At 45.8% G+C, this 16,010-nt stretch overlaps 1 protein-coding gene across 2 annotated transcripts in view; it reads right to left on the bottom strand.

Annotated features, from left to right (window-relative positions):
• Window positions 1-16,010, bottom strand: part of ZMYND11 (zinc finger MYND-type containing 11) — a 78,035-nt gene that overhangs the window by 45,030 nt on the left and 16,995 nt on the right. For both annotated transcript variants that reach the window (XM_066585318.1, XM_066585319.1), the window contains exons 3-5: window positions 14,560-14,719; window positions 6,915-6,968; window positions 28-189 (exon numbers count right to left, since the gene is read on the bottom strand). In XM_066585318.1, the coding sequence (XP_066441415.1) occupies window positions 28-189; window positions 6,915-6,968; window positions 14,560-14,719 (376 nt within the window). The remainder of the gene's footprint in view (window positions 1-27; window positions 190-6,914; window positions 6,969-14,559; window positions 14,720-16,010) is intronic.

Raw genomic sequence — 16,010 nt, 5'->3', positions numbered from 1 at the left:
AATCAGATGGATGAGACAGGACCTTACCTTGCACACCGGGCACTGCCAGTGGTTACTGCTGTCCCTGAGTCTTAGGTCGTCAGGTAAACATTTAGGGTGGTAGACACGAAAACACTGGTCACATATCATCACCTCTCCGGGTAAATGACATTCAAAACAGTACCAGTCATGAGTTTCTGTCTCCCAATCCTAGGAGAAACACATGGTTATTTGGAAAGGCAATCGGTTAAAGTGTCGGGAAAAGGTAAGTAGCTGAACCTAAAGTTTCAATTAGCCATTAGTATAATGTTCCTTATTAGAGATGAGCCTATCAGTGCCGCCAGAGCGGGCAATGTGTTGCTCTTCAGTCCTACGGACAGTCTCTTGGCCCAGAGAGTATGAGAAGTGAATAAATAGTAGTAAATCTACCAAAACCAGTCTACAATAAGCCTGAAGAGTTGGCGGTATATGGCAATATACGCCGGGTACTTTTATACATCACCCCATATTGTATTCAATGTATGGGAAGTGTATACAGGTCCCATGTGCATGAAGATAGATTAAAGGGGTTGTAGGAGGTTGGAAAAAAGGGGCCTGCTCATAGGTTGTGCTTGTAGAGTAGGTGCAGCTGCAGTACCAGACTGAACCTGTAGACGGGAGTGGCGCTGCTCCTAGGGAACAAAAGAGAAACAGATATTTTCTTTCTTATCCTGGACAACTCTTTTAAGTCGTCTTCTATGTTATTTTTTTTTAGAATAGGTGAATATAAGCATTTTTACAATACCTTTTAAATCAGCCTATACTGATAAAAAGCCCTCATCAGCTGTGCAGCTTAAGAAATCAGTCTCCAGCCAGCTGCATAGCTGAACAGGGAGCTCCTGCCTGCACGGTCATCTCTAGTGCTGGCGCAGCAGCTTACATAGAAGTGTATACTCATAAATGTCTGCCTTTAGTTTTATATATACACACTGCTTCCCTATAGCAATCTTTCCCAACATCTCTTATGTATACGGCTCCTGCGTCCGTCCCTCGTCCTCATCACAGTATGCCCGTTCCCTGCCGGACCCCCCATACTGTCAGGGTCTCCGTGCATCTGGTTGTGACATAATGTATGTTACGACATAATGCACGGAGTACCCTGACAGTATGGGGGTTCGGCAGGGAACGGGCATACTGTGAGAGGACGAGGGACGGACGCAGGAGCCGTATACATGAGAGAAGTCAGGAGAGGAGACTTCTAACACAACAGGGTGAAGCTGTGCTCACATGGGACAGCGGGATTTTGATCAGTGAAAAACTGACTGTTTTCCATGCGATTTTCACCCACATGAGAAACATGCGTTTTTCTCCGCTCCGCACTCTCTGGTTCTTTTTTTCATGTGGTCCCCATAGTAACCTGCGTTAAAAACGCATTGCACTCGCATGGAGGTTGAGGTTTTTTTGATGCTCCCATAGAAAATAGTGGGCGATTCTTAAGGAAAAATTGCACAAAAATAGGGTATCCAGCGATCTTTTGAACTCGGACTATCAGTCCAAGAAGAAGGATCATTCATGCAAGTTAGCTCATTCAAATGAATGGTTTTTTTCTCGTCTGAGAGCGGTCCATCTCGGAGTCAGACAGGCGCTACACAGGAAAATCAACTGTGTGAATACAGCCTAAATAAACATAGAAATGTGACTAAAGGCAGACCGTTATTATTGCACTGTACAATGTAAGCTGCTGCGCCGGCACTAGATAGAAGCGTGCAGGCGCAGTGCAGGCTATGCAGCCGGCTGCAGACTGATCTCCCAGCACCACCCTCTCCTAGCTGCACAGCTCAATAGGGGGTTTCTATGAAAAATGTACTGAATAGACTGATAAAAGCAGATGGCAAAAATGCTAATAATCACCTATTTTGTACGTTTTAGCGTTGTTACATTCTAAATTCAATCGGTCACCTTATTTTATCATGAATGGGTAATACTAGCAGAAGATGTGGGATTCACAGCTTACAGGGGACCCGTGACGTCCCCCTAAGTACCATAAACTAAGTTATGTTTGGGGACATGCCAGGGAGCCGGGTGATTTATTTGTTATACCTCACCAGCTCTGGCGATCCTGCGGTGCCCCCTATGAAGATTGTGCTAGCACTGCAAGTCCGAGTCTTTCACATGGCCGTGCGTGCGCACTCCCATAGACTAGTACTTTTTTTTCAAAGAGGCACCATTCTAAAAAGATCTGCTTCTGGGCGCTTCCCGCACAGTATGACGATTTCTTCTAAATGGTCTGATGGGCGATTCTTCACACAAACTCATTCGGGCTCCCTCCCCATTAGTAAAACACGTCCCTCCTGATGTGGATCGTCTCCTTGCATCAAACATAGACTGTGCATGCACCGTGCTAAAGAGGTCGTGCACCCAAAATAAATTGCATATGCCCAGAATCTCCAGCTCGGTGCATGCGCAGTATACATTGGACGCATGGCACCGCCACATTGGACGCATGGCGCATGCCACATTGCATGCTCAGTATACATTGGACGCATAGCATTGCTACATTGCATGCTCAGTATACATTGGACGCATAGCATTGCTACATTGCATGCTCAGTATACATTGGATGCATGGCATCGCTACATTGCATGCTCAGTGAACATTGCATGCTCAGTATACATTGGACGCATGGCACCGCCACATTGCATGCTCAGTATACATTGGACGCATGGCACCGCCACATTGCATGCTCAGTATACATTGGACGCATGGCACCGCCACATTGCATGCTCAGTATACATTGGACGCATTGAATTGCTACATTGCATGCTCAGTGAACATTGGACGCATGGCACCGCCACATTGCATGCTCAGTGTATAGTGGACACATGGCACCGCCACATTGCATGCTCAGTGTACATTGGAGGCATGGCACCGCCACATTGCATGCTCAGTGTATAGTGGACACATGGCACCGCCACATTGCATGCTCAGTGTACATTGGACGCATGGCACCGCCACATTGCATGCTCAGTGTATAGTGGACACATGGCACCGCCACATTGCATGCTCAGTGTACATTGGAGGCATGGCACCGCCACATTGCATGCTCAGTGTACATTGGAGGCATGGCACCGCCACATTGCATGTGCAGTGTACATTGGAGGTATGGCACCGCCACATTGCATGCTCAGTGTACATTGGACGCATGGCACCACCACATTGCATGCTCAGTGCACATTGGACGCATGGCACCACCACATTGCATGTGCAGTGTACATTGGAGGTATGGCACCGCCACATTGCATGCTCAGTGCACATTGGACGCATGGCACCACCACATTGCATGTGCAGTGTACATTGGAGGTATGGCACCGCCACATTGCATGCTCAGTGCACATTGGACGCATGGCACCACCACATTGCATGCTCAGTGTACATTGGACGCATGGCACCGCCACATTGCATGCTCAGTGTACATTGGACGCATGGCACCACCACATTGCATGCTCAGTGTACATTGGAGGCATGGCACCGCCACATTGCATGCTCAGTGTACATTGGAGGCATGGCACCGCCACATTGCATGTGCAGTGTACATTAGAGGTATGGCACCGCCACATTGCATGCTCAGTGTACATTGGACGCATGGCACCGCCACATTGCATGCTCAGTGCACATTGGACGCATGGCACCACCACATTGCATGCTCAGTGTACATTGGACGCATGGCACCGCCACATTGCATGCTCAGTGTACATTGGACGCATGGCACCGCCACATTGCATGCTCAGTGTACATTGGAGGTATGGCACCGCCACATTGCATGCTCAGTGTACGGTGGACGCATGGCATTGCCACACTGCATGCACAGTCCATGTTGCAGATATCAATCCACATCAGGAGGGGCGTTTTTACTAAAGAGGGAGTCAGCCCAGACGAGCTCAGGTGAAGAACTGCCTATCAGACTATTTAGAAGAAAGTGTGGAAAAGCAGATATTTGGAGAATAGACCCCCTGTGGGGAAAAAAAGGTAATTCCGTTATTCCCACAACTTCTGATAGCATTAATTGTTAATGGTAAAAAGCAGGGAACGGTTTCCTTTAAGGTCTACCTCCTGTTGTATTAAAGGGGTTTTCCCATAAAAAAAAATAAGGGTTGCAAATGTGCTAAAGCATAAAAAACAGCACTCATCTACTCTCTGCCCCCATGATCCTCGCAGTCTTCCTGATGTTTGTTTACATGTGGACACCATGTGACTTCTGCAGCCAATCAGTGGCCGCAGCGGTCACATGCCAACAGTACTGACATCCCAACTGGTGGATGGGAACGCCGACGCCAGAAGTTACAGCATGTGACCAACAGCCGTACCAGATATCACTGGTGTTCACTCCAATAGCAGGTGCCATAGAGAGATCATGGTAGGAGCGAGGGCCGGATTGCCGCAGCATGGAATAGGCAAGCGGTGTTTTTATGTTTTACCATATTTGCAGCTCCTTTTAAATCCTTTAATACAGGAATATTGTGCCGGGCATACATGGCACAATGCATCTGTGTAAACCTTAAAGGAGTTCTCCATGGAGGCAAATGCCTGATTCGGTAGTTCCGCCATCAGGTCACAGGGTACGGACCTCTTGCTGTCGGTGACATCACTGCCAGGAGCTGTCAGTTCAGATCATTTCCATAACTAATCCAGCCCTCTTCTCTGTATCGGCCAAGACTAAGAAGAAGAGGGTTGGTCAGATATTGAACCTCGTCAGCCAACCCCCTGCAATGAGGTCTGAGGGGCAGAGAGGACTCCACACCATGTGACCTGGTGTCGGATTCGGGACAGAAGTAGAGGTGCAGGCACCACCGGACCCGATCGGATGAAGATGTCCCTCCCTGGGAAACCCCTTTTAAAGTGATTTTTCTCTATTTCTTTGATACTGACTGATAGGAGGTTCGCTCAAGATTGCGCTGTGTGCCATTCATAAGATAAAGACAAACGTCCTGTCTCCTAGACTTCCATGTTGTTATGGGTAGGAGCGTTGTAAGGGTCCGTCCTCATGTGTCAGATCTGGCACAGATTGTGGCGCAGCCTCCATGACAAAATATACATCAAATCTGCTGGCAGCCCTTACCCCATGTATGTGGCTCCTGCAACCCCGCTCACATGGAAAATGTCCAATTCTGGCCGTGTCGGCAGAAAATACATAGCTTTTTCAGACAATATTCATAGAAATGAATGACTGAGGATTGGCTCCATTGAATGAAAGTGAGGGGGGGGGGGGGGGGTACTACTTTTGCAAATCTACATTTAAGCTGCACATTTGCTGCAGAAATATTGGATTTCTGCCGGAGAACCCTCCAGTCAAGTATGTGCCGGATTAAGTCGGACGGGTGTGACTATACCCTAACAGGGCTCTGTTGGCAATATGGGGGCCTAGAAGACGTAAGTGACTCTCGGCACGATCATGAGCAAGTCAAAACTGAAATATCACTAGGATGGTAGAAAACTGGCCAAAGGGATAAGTTAAGAGATGATGCACCTGGGACCTGCATCGTGTTAACTGGAGGTTGGGAGAGGAGCCATTTCTCCTTGTGAAGAGCGCCAAGTAGGCGTCAGGAGACTTATGGGCCACTGAGTGCTCCTGGAAAATTTGGTATGCAAATGAGATGGTAGACTGCCTCTGCAACGCCATCTGTTGGAAGACCGCTTCCCTACAAGTTACTGTACGACCTTCTAAACAGGACTTGTAACATGATTAAAGATATAAACCAAAGCAGAAGCTTCTCAATAAGGAAAAGATAACCATGTACAGACAGCTGTTTCGGGGTTCTTGCTCCTCATCAGTATGCAGTAGGGCTCTGGTTGACCTGGTAAGAGGCCTCGGATGCAGGGTGAGTGGGGTACTGTATCTTTTACTTATGGAGAAAACTTTGGTTTAGCTTATATCCTTAGTCACATTATGCAACCTTTTAAAAGGGCCAGTTACCAGGCAACATTCCCCCTGTAGTACCCTCTGCTGCCACAATCCAGGCCTGCTGTAGTCCCAGTGTTTGTTGTAGCAGATAACGTCACCAGAAGTCACCAGTACAGCAGCCTTGCGGCCTGTTCTTCTGGCATCAGCACTTACAGCTTGAGTGTCATGATGCCAGGGGTTCAGAAGGAAGACGCTGCAGCCTCTGATTGGCTGCAGTGGTCAGGCGACATCATCTGCTACAATAAACACTGGGACCACTGCTGGATCGTGATGGCAGGGGATGGGCAAGTACTATTCCTTTTCTTATTTTAGCACAATGAGGAATGTTGTCTGATAACTGAACAACCCCTAGAAAGAGTGGAACATTGACTTACCTGGAAGCTGTCCAAAAGATGGCGCTGTGGAGGCATTATAACATCTCCAGTTGTGATGCTCAAGTTAACTGAAGGTACACTTTACAAACATACACACTGTAGTATTCAATAAGTAGTCTAGAATAACTCATTTATGTTCTCTAATCTTGCCCACCCCTTCAGAGCAGCCCGTCCCCCCTTAGCCACATTGGTTTGGAAGAGCCCAACCCATGTCTCTTTATATTGAACCGCTGGATTTTAATCCAGGGCTTCTATTGCAGAGCCGTAACCTTGCAGATCCCTTGCTACCAGCTAGATACTAATATATTACATATATGCCTTGGCATTTCTAGAGCGAGTGTCTGGGGTCTCTATGGAGAAGGAAAGGAACGGCAACACATTGCAGGCTCTTCCACTGAAGGCTCACAGAAGGCTGCGGTCTACGTGTTTACACCCTAGTTTAAATTAATTAGTGCGGGAAATTAATGGTGAACTTTTAATACATGGCAATTAATCCCAATGCAGACTTGCCTCCCACTTTATTAGGCTACGTCATGGGGGTCCCACTGCTTTGACTATGGAAAATAAAGAAATTGTTGGCTTACATACTTGCAAAAGCTCGAAATCAAAGCACTTTAACAAACCTCAGGTGAATTCACTGATTTTCCCTCTCTTCCGTGAATTTGGTGATGTTTCATCTGCAATAATTTACAAAAGCGTTTTGCTAAACAGAATTGGCATATTCTGGAGGGATTGCAACATCAGGTAAAAAAATGAATACATTCGGTTAAAGAAATGCTATATAACAAGAGGGCCGCCTCCTCCACACCGAGGTCCGCCACTCATTACAGACAGGGTGGGGGGGGGGGGGGGGTTTCTACTTTTTGAAGGAAGTAGAAAACATTCCTGCTGCCAGCAGAACGAACTGCATGTAAATACCTACCTGGTTATAATAGAGCGAACATATCTGCAGATGCTTATTATAGGTCTTGGAACGTACGGATTCTTCTTGAAGAGATCCAGCTGACGTGGGGAGAAGAAATGCTCCATGGGAAAAAACACATGCAAATTAGCTCTTATCCAGAAGGAAAAAAAATGGCCTCCTAAGGGTACACGTGCAAAAACTGGTCTCGAAATACCAGGGGGGAGAGGGGGACAGACCAAGAAAGAAAAAAAAAAGGCTCGGGACCCGGCGTCCCACATTCAAAAATGCTCGAGTCTCCCATTGTAGTCAATGGGATCTGTTACTCGAGTAGAGCTCTCAAATTTTACGAAAAGCTCGACTCAAATAACGCGGACCCGAGCATTTGGGTGCTCGCTCATCTCTAATCAAGAATCTTCCCAATATCCCCGCATATCACAGGGCTCCTGCCCAAAATTTTTTGCAGATTTTTGGTGCAGATTCAGCATTGAAAATCAGTTGCTTAAAACAATTGATGAGAATGGGGTTCTCACGGCGACATTCACGTGTAGCAGGATACGCTCTAATTTCAACATTTTTTAAAGGGGTTCTTTATTCCCCCCCATACCACAAACTGTGCTACAATAACAAAAGGAACAGTACTTACCCCTCTCCTCTGCCGCCGTGGTCCAGCACTGCACCCCGCCCAGGGTTTAGGGCCCTAAAGGGTATTTTTACAAGGGATGATAATGATCCGGATGTGCTTAAGCGTCCGACAGCCGGCCGAATCATTATCGTTCCTGTGCCTGCAAACAGAAGTGATGATCACTCACTGAATGAAGGTTGAGCGTGCCGATGACCTCTCCCGGCTGGCGGCCTCCATTCACAGTGATCAGGCAGTCCTTCACAGACGAAGGACTGCCTGTTTTCAAGCGCCAACTGTCACTTGTGACGCTGACAAGTGAGAGACTCTCGCTTACTCCCCCCATCAGGTCCCGCGATTACTAGGGCGACTGTTGGCCCTTATAGACGTACCCTAAGAGTAGGTTTACGCGTACCAGAAAATGGTGTGTTTGTCTGCACCGCACAAGTCACACCAAATTCAGCATTAAGACCGCGACAGAAAACATGTGAAAATCTGCGCCATTTCTACAGATTTTGACATGTTTTTTGATGCAGTTCTGCAGCAATTTCACCCTTTCGATTGAAAAGAATTGAGAGGGTGAAATCTGCCTCAGATCCACACCAAAAACCACGTCAAAATACGCAACAATGGCGTGGATTTTTATGCGTTTTCCGACGCAGTCTTGATGCGATTGTCGCTGCAGACAGCCCACCCCATTTTCTGGTGTAAACATACGCTAAGGAGCTCTGTGAGCGGATATGCTCACAGACGGAAATCTAAGGGCCGGAGTTCCTAGGTCCCCAAGTGACTGCCCCCCAGATTCTGTCCTCCAACAACCCAGTTAGACTTTGTTCAAATCTTCTTTTAAGGTTTCTGTTCCATCGCAGGGGCAGACAAACGGAAACAACTGTTCCCGCTTAATTTCCTTGTCAGAGGATTGCAAGCGTTTACCATTGATTTCAATGGGACACGTCACAGCACACGGCATGCGATCCCATTGAAACCAATGAACGAGGCGTTCCGAGGGAACGCCAAGAGAGCGTGCTGCCATCTTTTTTCCTCATAGCGATGGGGCGGGGGTGAAATCGCTCGTGTGAATAACTCCATTCAAGAGATTCGCGCGGGTTCTGTGCCTGTGTCAATAGAGCCCAAAGGGAAGAGTTTCTACTGAAGAGGCAGCCCTACTGATGGAGACACTGGATATAAAACGCCTACAAACCCCTCAGAATGCCAGGCTTTAGTCATGTTAAAAAATAAATACGACAAAGGTGACCAATTGGGATTTAGTTTCCACTTCAGTGTGACCCGTTATCGGGACAATGTGGTTACATAAAACCAGAACCAATACTTGGTTGTTGTACCCTTTTGGGTTGGGTAGGTGGACTTGGCAATCTTTGCCAACTCTTCCTTTCAAATCTTTATGGCAGCCACAGATCTGCAATGGGATTGGCTCTGGCCGGGTCGTCCCTAAACTCGGATCTACTTCTAGGGAAGCCATTCTTTTGGGGATTTGGAGGTTTTTGAGGGACATCCACTTCTTGGCAATGTCACTGTTGTGTCCACTTCGTGGTGACGTCTGCCCTGTGTCCACGGGTACATGTAATGCCTTGTAAAGGTTTTGGCCCCCTTCTCCTGACTGACACCTTCCAACAATCAGACCCCTTTTGATGGGCTGTAAGATTTTTATGGACCAGCTAAGAAAATGTCAGGAAAATCCTCCTAGAAGTGAACTATACATGGGACAACCTGCCGGGCACAAGATGCCCCACGGGTCGTCCCCGCGATAATAGTTTCTATGCTTTCATGCAGGAACAATTATGGCTATAGAAAAGGCGGAGCTCGCTGGGGATAGTTCCGGCCCGCCGCCTCCATTCACAATAAGCAGGCAGTCATTAAGTGAACGACTTTCTGTTTACAAGGCCAACTCATTATTTGGTTTTCTGCATGCAGAAACTGAATGCCGAACAAGAAGGGAACAAATTTTTACCTGTGTATCGTTAATCTGAATTCCTACATGTTGCGTCGTCCTCCTTGGCTAAGAACATTCCTCCGAATGCCGGGAGGAGGATTATTACTCTTCGGTTCACAACTCCTAACCGTCTCCCAGCCGCCATCCTTCTATCCCCGCCCTATCTGAAGCACTAGCGGCATACACACTGTACGTCCCAGCCAGCCACAAGGCTTCACAAGAGCAGGAAGATCCGGCACTCTCGGCGGTGGGTCGTGCCCAATACGAAGCAGGGGCTGATTCTGCGCAGATGGTTGGTGAACGGGGCAGGAGACGAACCATCTGCAATCTCATCGTTCATGGAGGTTTAGGGTCCACAAAATCCACCAAAACAATTGCTGGGATTCAAGAGTAATCTAAACTAATATGATGAACTCCAGTAACGACCCCATAGAAGACACATGCAACTTATGAATGAATGGTCTGCAAAATATGTCCGCACCAGTGGCTTACAGGTGAGTAGAAGGAGATTGTTGTAAAGGTATAGAAATGCAGCAGGCAACAATCCTTAGTTGTATGTACTAACATGTACCCGGCTGGCTTCAGGGCGCAAACCTACAGGATTATTCATCTACGCTAGAGGCTGAAGGCTCGGATCCGGCATCAGATCCTGGATGAAACTGTGCAGGCGCAGCCGCCGATTCCTGATGATGTGGCAGACCCATGTCGGATTGTTCTCCCGCATGGACATCCCCTAAAGGGTGTCGGTCAGATCACTAATGGCGCCTCTACAGTAATTGCTTCAGGAGTTTTGAAAAACGTACATTTTAAAATTTTGCAACAAATGGCGCAGGCGAGTCCAGTGCAGCTCGTTACCCCCGTCCCGACGTGCGCCAAACATGTACGAGGCACGTCAGGTGTCGGTGTAGGAAATTGCTGGCAATGAGCCATGGTCAGCTATTCATTGAAAGTTTTTTTTGTTTTTATATACAAATATTTTATTTGGTTTTCAATCTTACATCATTGGTAACGCACAAGTCAGCAAAGGCAAAAACAGTACAACAAAGAGAGTGGGAAAGGGGTACGGAGGGCGGAGGGTCGGGGGGGGGGGGCTGCTTGTGGGGCACTTTGAAAGATTTTCAACTTGGTAGAAGTGGCAGGCTAATGCGCCTTAAGTTAAACTATTTTACTTCAAAAAAGCTTCATGTGCTCTATTAACCCCTTAGTGACGAAGCCTGCATCTTAATAACCAACTAAAAATTTCAGTTTTTTCCCGGACACATTCTAGGAGCCATAACCTTTTAGTTTTTCTGTCACCATGTGGGGGCTTGTTTTTTGTATTTTGTAATGACCCCTTGGGATACATAATATACTGTAAAAAAAACTTATTAAAGGGGTTGTCCCGCGAAACCAAGTGGGTCTATACACTTCTGTATGGCCATATTAATGCACTTTGTAATGTACATCGTGCATTAATTATGAGCCATACAGAAGTTATTCACTTACCTGTTCCGTTGCTAGCGTCCTTGTCTCCATGGTGCCGTCTAATTTTCAGCGTCTAATCGCCGGATTAGACGCGCTTGCGCAGTCCGGTCTTCTTCTTTTCTGAATGGGGCCGCTCGTGCCGGAGAGCGGCTCCTCGTAGCTCCGCCCCGTCAGGTGCCGATTCCAGCCAATCAGGAGGCTGGAATCGGCAATGGACCGCACAGAAGACCTGCGGTCCACCGAGGGTGAAGATCCCGGCGGCCATCTTCTCAAGGTAAGTAAGAAGTCACCGAAGCGCGGGGATTCAGGTAAGCAATATCCGGGTTTTTTTTTTTTTTAACCCCTGCATCGGGTTTGTCTCGCGCCGAACTCAATGGGCTAACATCGTTCTTCTCTGCCACAGCTGTTACAGCTGTGGCAGAGGAGAACGATCGCTATGCTGACAGTGCGGGGGGGGGGGGGATGTCTCACTCTTGCCACTATTTTGGCTTAATAGTGAGACCTCGGAGCCCGAAATGCAGCCCAGCATGTTGCTCCTCGCCTGCCCTATCCATTTCTGTGTTTCTTACATGACTTTGGTGATTTGCTAAGATTTTCACAAATGAAAACCTTTGCGAGCATCGGCGATATAGAAAAATGCTCGAGTCGCCCATTGACTTCAATGGGGTTCGTTACTCGAAACGAACTCTGGAGCATCACTGAAAGTTCGACTCGAGTAACGAGCACCCGAGCATTTTGGTGCTTGCTCATCTCTAGTCATTACCTAAATTTATATTACAAAGTGCATTATTATGGCCATACAGAAGTGTATAGACCCACTTGCTGCCGCGGGACAACCCCTTTAAATAAAAAAGTTTTTATTTGTGCCGAGACCCCTAACCTTTTTTTTTTTTTTTTGTCAACGGTGCGCGTTCTAATTTGTGAACGCGGGGATGCTAGGAAACACCTCGCTGTAAGTAATTTGATTGATAGTGCACACATATATATATATATATACATACACACACACACACACTACGTTGTAAATGTTTTAAAATGTATACAGCTTGATAAAGGCACTAAATAGTGCTGAAACGCGTAGCGGAATAAAAGATTTTAGAATTAGAAGTTTTTGTTCATATCGGTGCCGGTACATTTTGATTTGTATAGCTCTATTTGCTAATCCATACAACGATCGCTTTCTATTCCATTTCTGGAATTAGCTAATTAGCTATTTGTGCTAGTCTTTTTTTGCATGGCATGCACTGTTTTGGTTAAATAACATTAACTTTTTTCTTTGGGCCATTACAAATGCCGGAATACCAGATTTGTATCTTATTTTTTATTTTTACATATCAGTAGTAAAAAAAACAAAAACAAAAATATATATATAAAACTTCATAGCCCCACCTCTCCCCTTTTTACACTTTTTGATTTTGTCCCAGTAGGGCACTTAAAAATCACCATCTTGTATCATTCTTATAATAAACTGCTATACTTTAGTATAGCAGCGTATTATAAAGCGTTTGAAGCTCAGCCGAAGGCTGAGCCTTACAGGCCACCGTAGCTGGCAGACCGGGAGGCCATCTTCAAACCTCTGGGTTCCATAGCAACTCATCGGGACTCCAAGATCACATCGCGGGAGTCTGATGGGTGACAGAAGGAGCCCTTTACATGCCACAGTTAAACAGCAAGGATTGGAGGTTTCTTTGGTTCCTGCTGTTTGAGCACGCGACAGGCTGTTCTATAGAGGCGTAAAATCGTCATAATCTTAATAATACACAAAATAAAGATACGTAATTTTTACTGCATCATTAATGTCATCCAAGCCCCCCCTCCCCTTCCCCCCAAAAATGGTGCAATTGCATTTACTTTTTATTTCCCCCACTTGGAAATGTTCAGCAGCACATTATATAAAACAATAGCTCCAATGAAAGATACACCTCGTCCCACAAACAAGCCGGCATGAAGCTGGAAGAATAAGAACTAGGATTTTTATTTATTTTTTTTTTTAAGTGAAGGAGGAAAAAAGTAAAATGAGAAAACCAAAAAGGGCTGCGGGGTAAAGGGGTTAACATTCATGTATCCGCTGCCAGTGACTGTATTACTGCGCCCATGGAGAGACCTGACCATCAGCGATGGGAGGGGGGGGGGGGGGGCAGTGAATATAGAAATATTAATGAACCAGACTGGACTCATTTCCAGTTTTCCAAAACATCTGAAGCGATCAGTATAAGGCCGCTTTCACACGGGCGACGAAACCTTGCGTTTTTCTTGTGATGCGACATTGCTACAAGGCGCATGAATGTGAAGCCCATGCTTTCCAATGGGTTCCTTCACATTCGCGATGTTTTGTAGGCTGCTACATTGTGAGAAAAAAAAAAACTGCGGCATGCTGAATATTGCCACGATACGCTAGGTTTCATAGCCCAAGTCCTACTGTTTGAGCCCTATCTGCCTTTAAAAAAAAAGCAAACAAACAAAAAAAACAATACATCACCTATCAGGCGCTGTCCGCTCCGCCGCATTTCTCCTCGCAGGTCCCCGGCACACTTGCTTGTAGTTTTCAGCCAACGCTTTCTGGTCAGAGGTTCAAAAACCCTGCTCCAGGAAGTGCTGCAGTGATTGGTTCATCGCGCACTGCAGTGATTGGCTGAACCGCGGCACTCGACACAATCACAGCGATTCAATGCGATGGCTGCAATTGGTTCATGGAGCGCTGCGGCTCAGCCAAACAGAGCTAGCACTTCCTGGCCGTGTGGTTTTTGAACCTCTAGAAAGCGTTGGCTGAAAACTAAAAGCAAGTGTGCCGGAGCTGCGGAGAAGAACTGTGCTGGAGCGGACAGCGCTTGATAGGTGATGTATTGTTTTTATTTGTTTTTAAAGGCTGACAGGTCTTATTTTCAGGGTAGGGCCTATATTGCAAGACCCCACCCCCGAAAATCCTGGCAAAAGAGCGCTACAAAATCTTGATATCACCGCAAGAATACGCAGCGATATCGTTGTCGCCCTTGTGAAAGAAGTTTTAATGGCAGACCGCTGAAATGTGTCCGCACCCCGGGTACCATTAGAGACCTGACAGCTTCAACTTAAGTAACTTATAAATTATATTATATATATATATATATATATATATATATATATATATATATATATATATATATATATATTCACTAAAGATGAGGCTTTGCTGTAAGATTATGATGCAGAGATGTAAGAAAATCAAGAAGAAGCAACATAAATAGTATATATGTAATAAATGAGATGGATCACACTGATATAACGGTTCATGCCGTCTGCACATACGTGGTCGTTAAAGCATAGACTTATATACATACGGACAATACTTACAATTTCATCCCCTGGTAACCAGTAGCCCTCCTGCTCGATGCCAGCTTTAGATCCCTTACATCCAACAGTCAGTGTCTCCACTATCAGGCCGTCTTTTACCGCCAGGCTGAGTTGGCGTGTGATTTCCTTTGGGTGCATGCCATGAACACGGGTCATGTACCTGGTAGATGACAAAGGGAAATAATGGTTGGACGACCTATTCTACTGTAGCAACTGGAGCGTAGCCATTAGTAAATCACGGCATTAGAATTCCTAAAACCATGGATTCTACTGAAAGTGACTCTCTCGTACCAGAACAAAATGTTGGTGGCGGTCACTGATGGGCTTTAAACCTATTTACGACATTGCAGGTATAGACTGGCACAGGAGTCCTGTGCCGGGATGACCCGGGGTGCAACCATCTACTGACAGCCGGGCTCTTACCATTATGACTAGGATTGAAGAAACCTCAGATCCCAACCATTTAGCTCCTTAGATATCATGGTCAATATCAACCGTGGCATGCAAGTGGTTGACAGCGGAAGGAGGCCCACATGATGTTTTCAAGGACTGCAATGGGTTGCAATGATAACCAAAGACCTAACAAAGGCTTCTGCGCTTGCCATTAGACAAATATCATTAGACCCGGCAAAGTACTGAGAGGCATAATACACAGCAATACATATGTACTGCAGTGTACTAGGTAAACAATCAGAAGATTGCATCTTCAAGTCCATTTGCGGGACTAGTTGGTGAAAAAGTTTAGTAAAGTATAATACATAAAAGAATGCCATGTAAGAAACGTGTTTTTGCAAAAAACAAGGAAAATAAATTATATGTGTTCTGGTGTTTGCAACAGCATGAACTATAAAATAATCATGTTATTTATCCTGCAAAACTTAAAAAAGGCCAAGCTACTTTTTTCCAAAAAGATGGAAAAAAAAAAAAAAAAAAGGTGCACGTGCCCTTAAATAATACTTATAAAAACTACAAAGCGATTAGCAAAAAGACGAAAAAAGAGTCCTCATACAGCGCTGTAACAGAAAAATGTAGATGTTATGGATTATTGAACGGGAAGACATTTATAAAACATTTACGCCAGTTTCTAGTATGAAAATGAGCAACAATTTGCGCAAGGCTTGCTTGTAGAAAAATCTTGTGACTTTTGGCGGTTTGCGCTACCGTTAGCCACTTTCCCAAAAAAGTAAATAGGGCAGCTCCAGACAGACACCTTTATATATAACTTACGCCAGAAACTGGTGTATGTTATACCAGCTCGGACATGGCATCTGTTTCTGAGCAGGCGCAGACATATATGAAGAGGCATCCGTTAGGCGCAGCATGGCAGCTCCTGAAATGCCGGTTTCAATAAATTTCCCTCATAGTTTTTTGAAAAGATGCTTTTACTGTGCAGAAATAGCAAAACATAAAAAAAAAAAAGTACAATACAAGTATGGGCAAGAAAGTTGTGT

Source organism: Eleutherodactylus coqui, chromosome 12 (genome assembly GCF_035609145.1).
Source record: "Eleutherodactylus coqui strain aEleCoq1 chromosome 12, aEleCoq1.hap1, whole genome shotgun sequence".
In the NCBI taxonomy this organism is placed as follows: Eukaryota; Metazoa; Chordata; class Amphibia; order Anura; family Eleutherodactylidae; genus Eleutherodactylus; species Eleutherodactylus coqui.
This window is presented reverse-complemented; position numbering and strand designations above follow the sequence as displayed.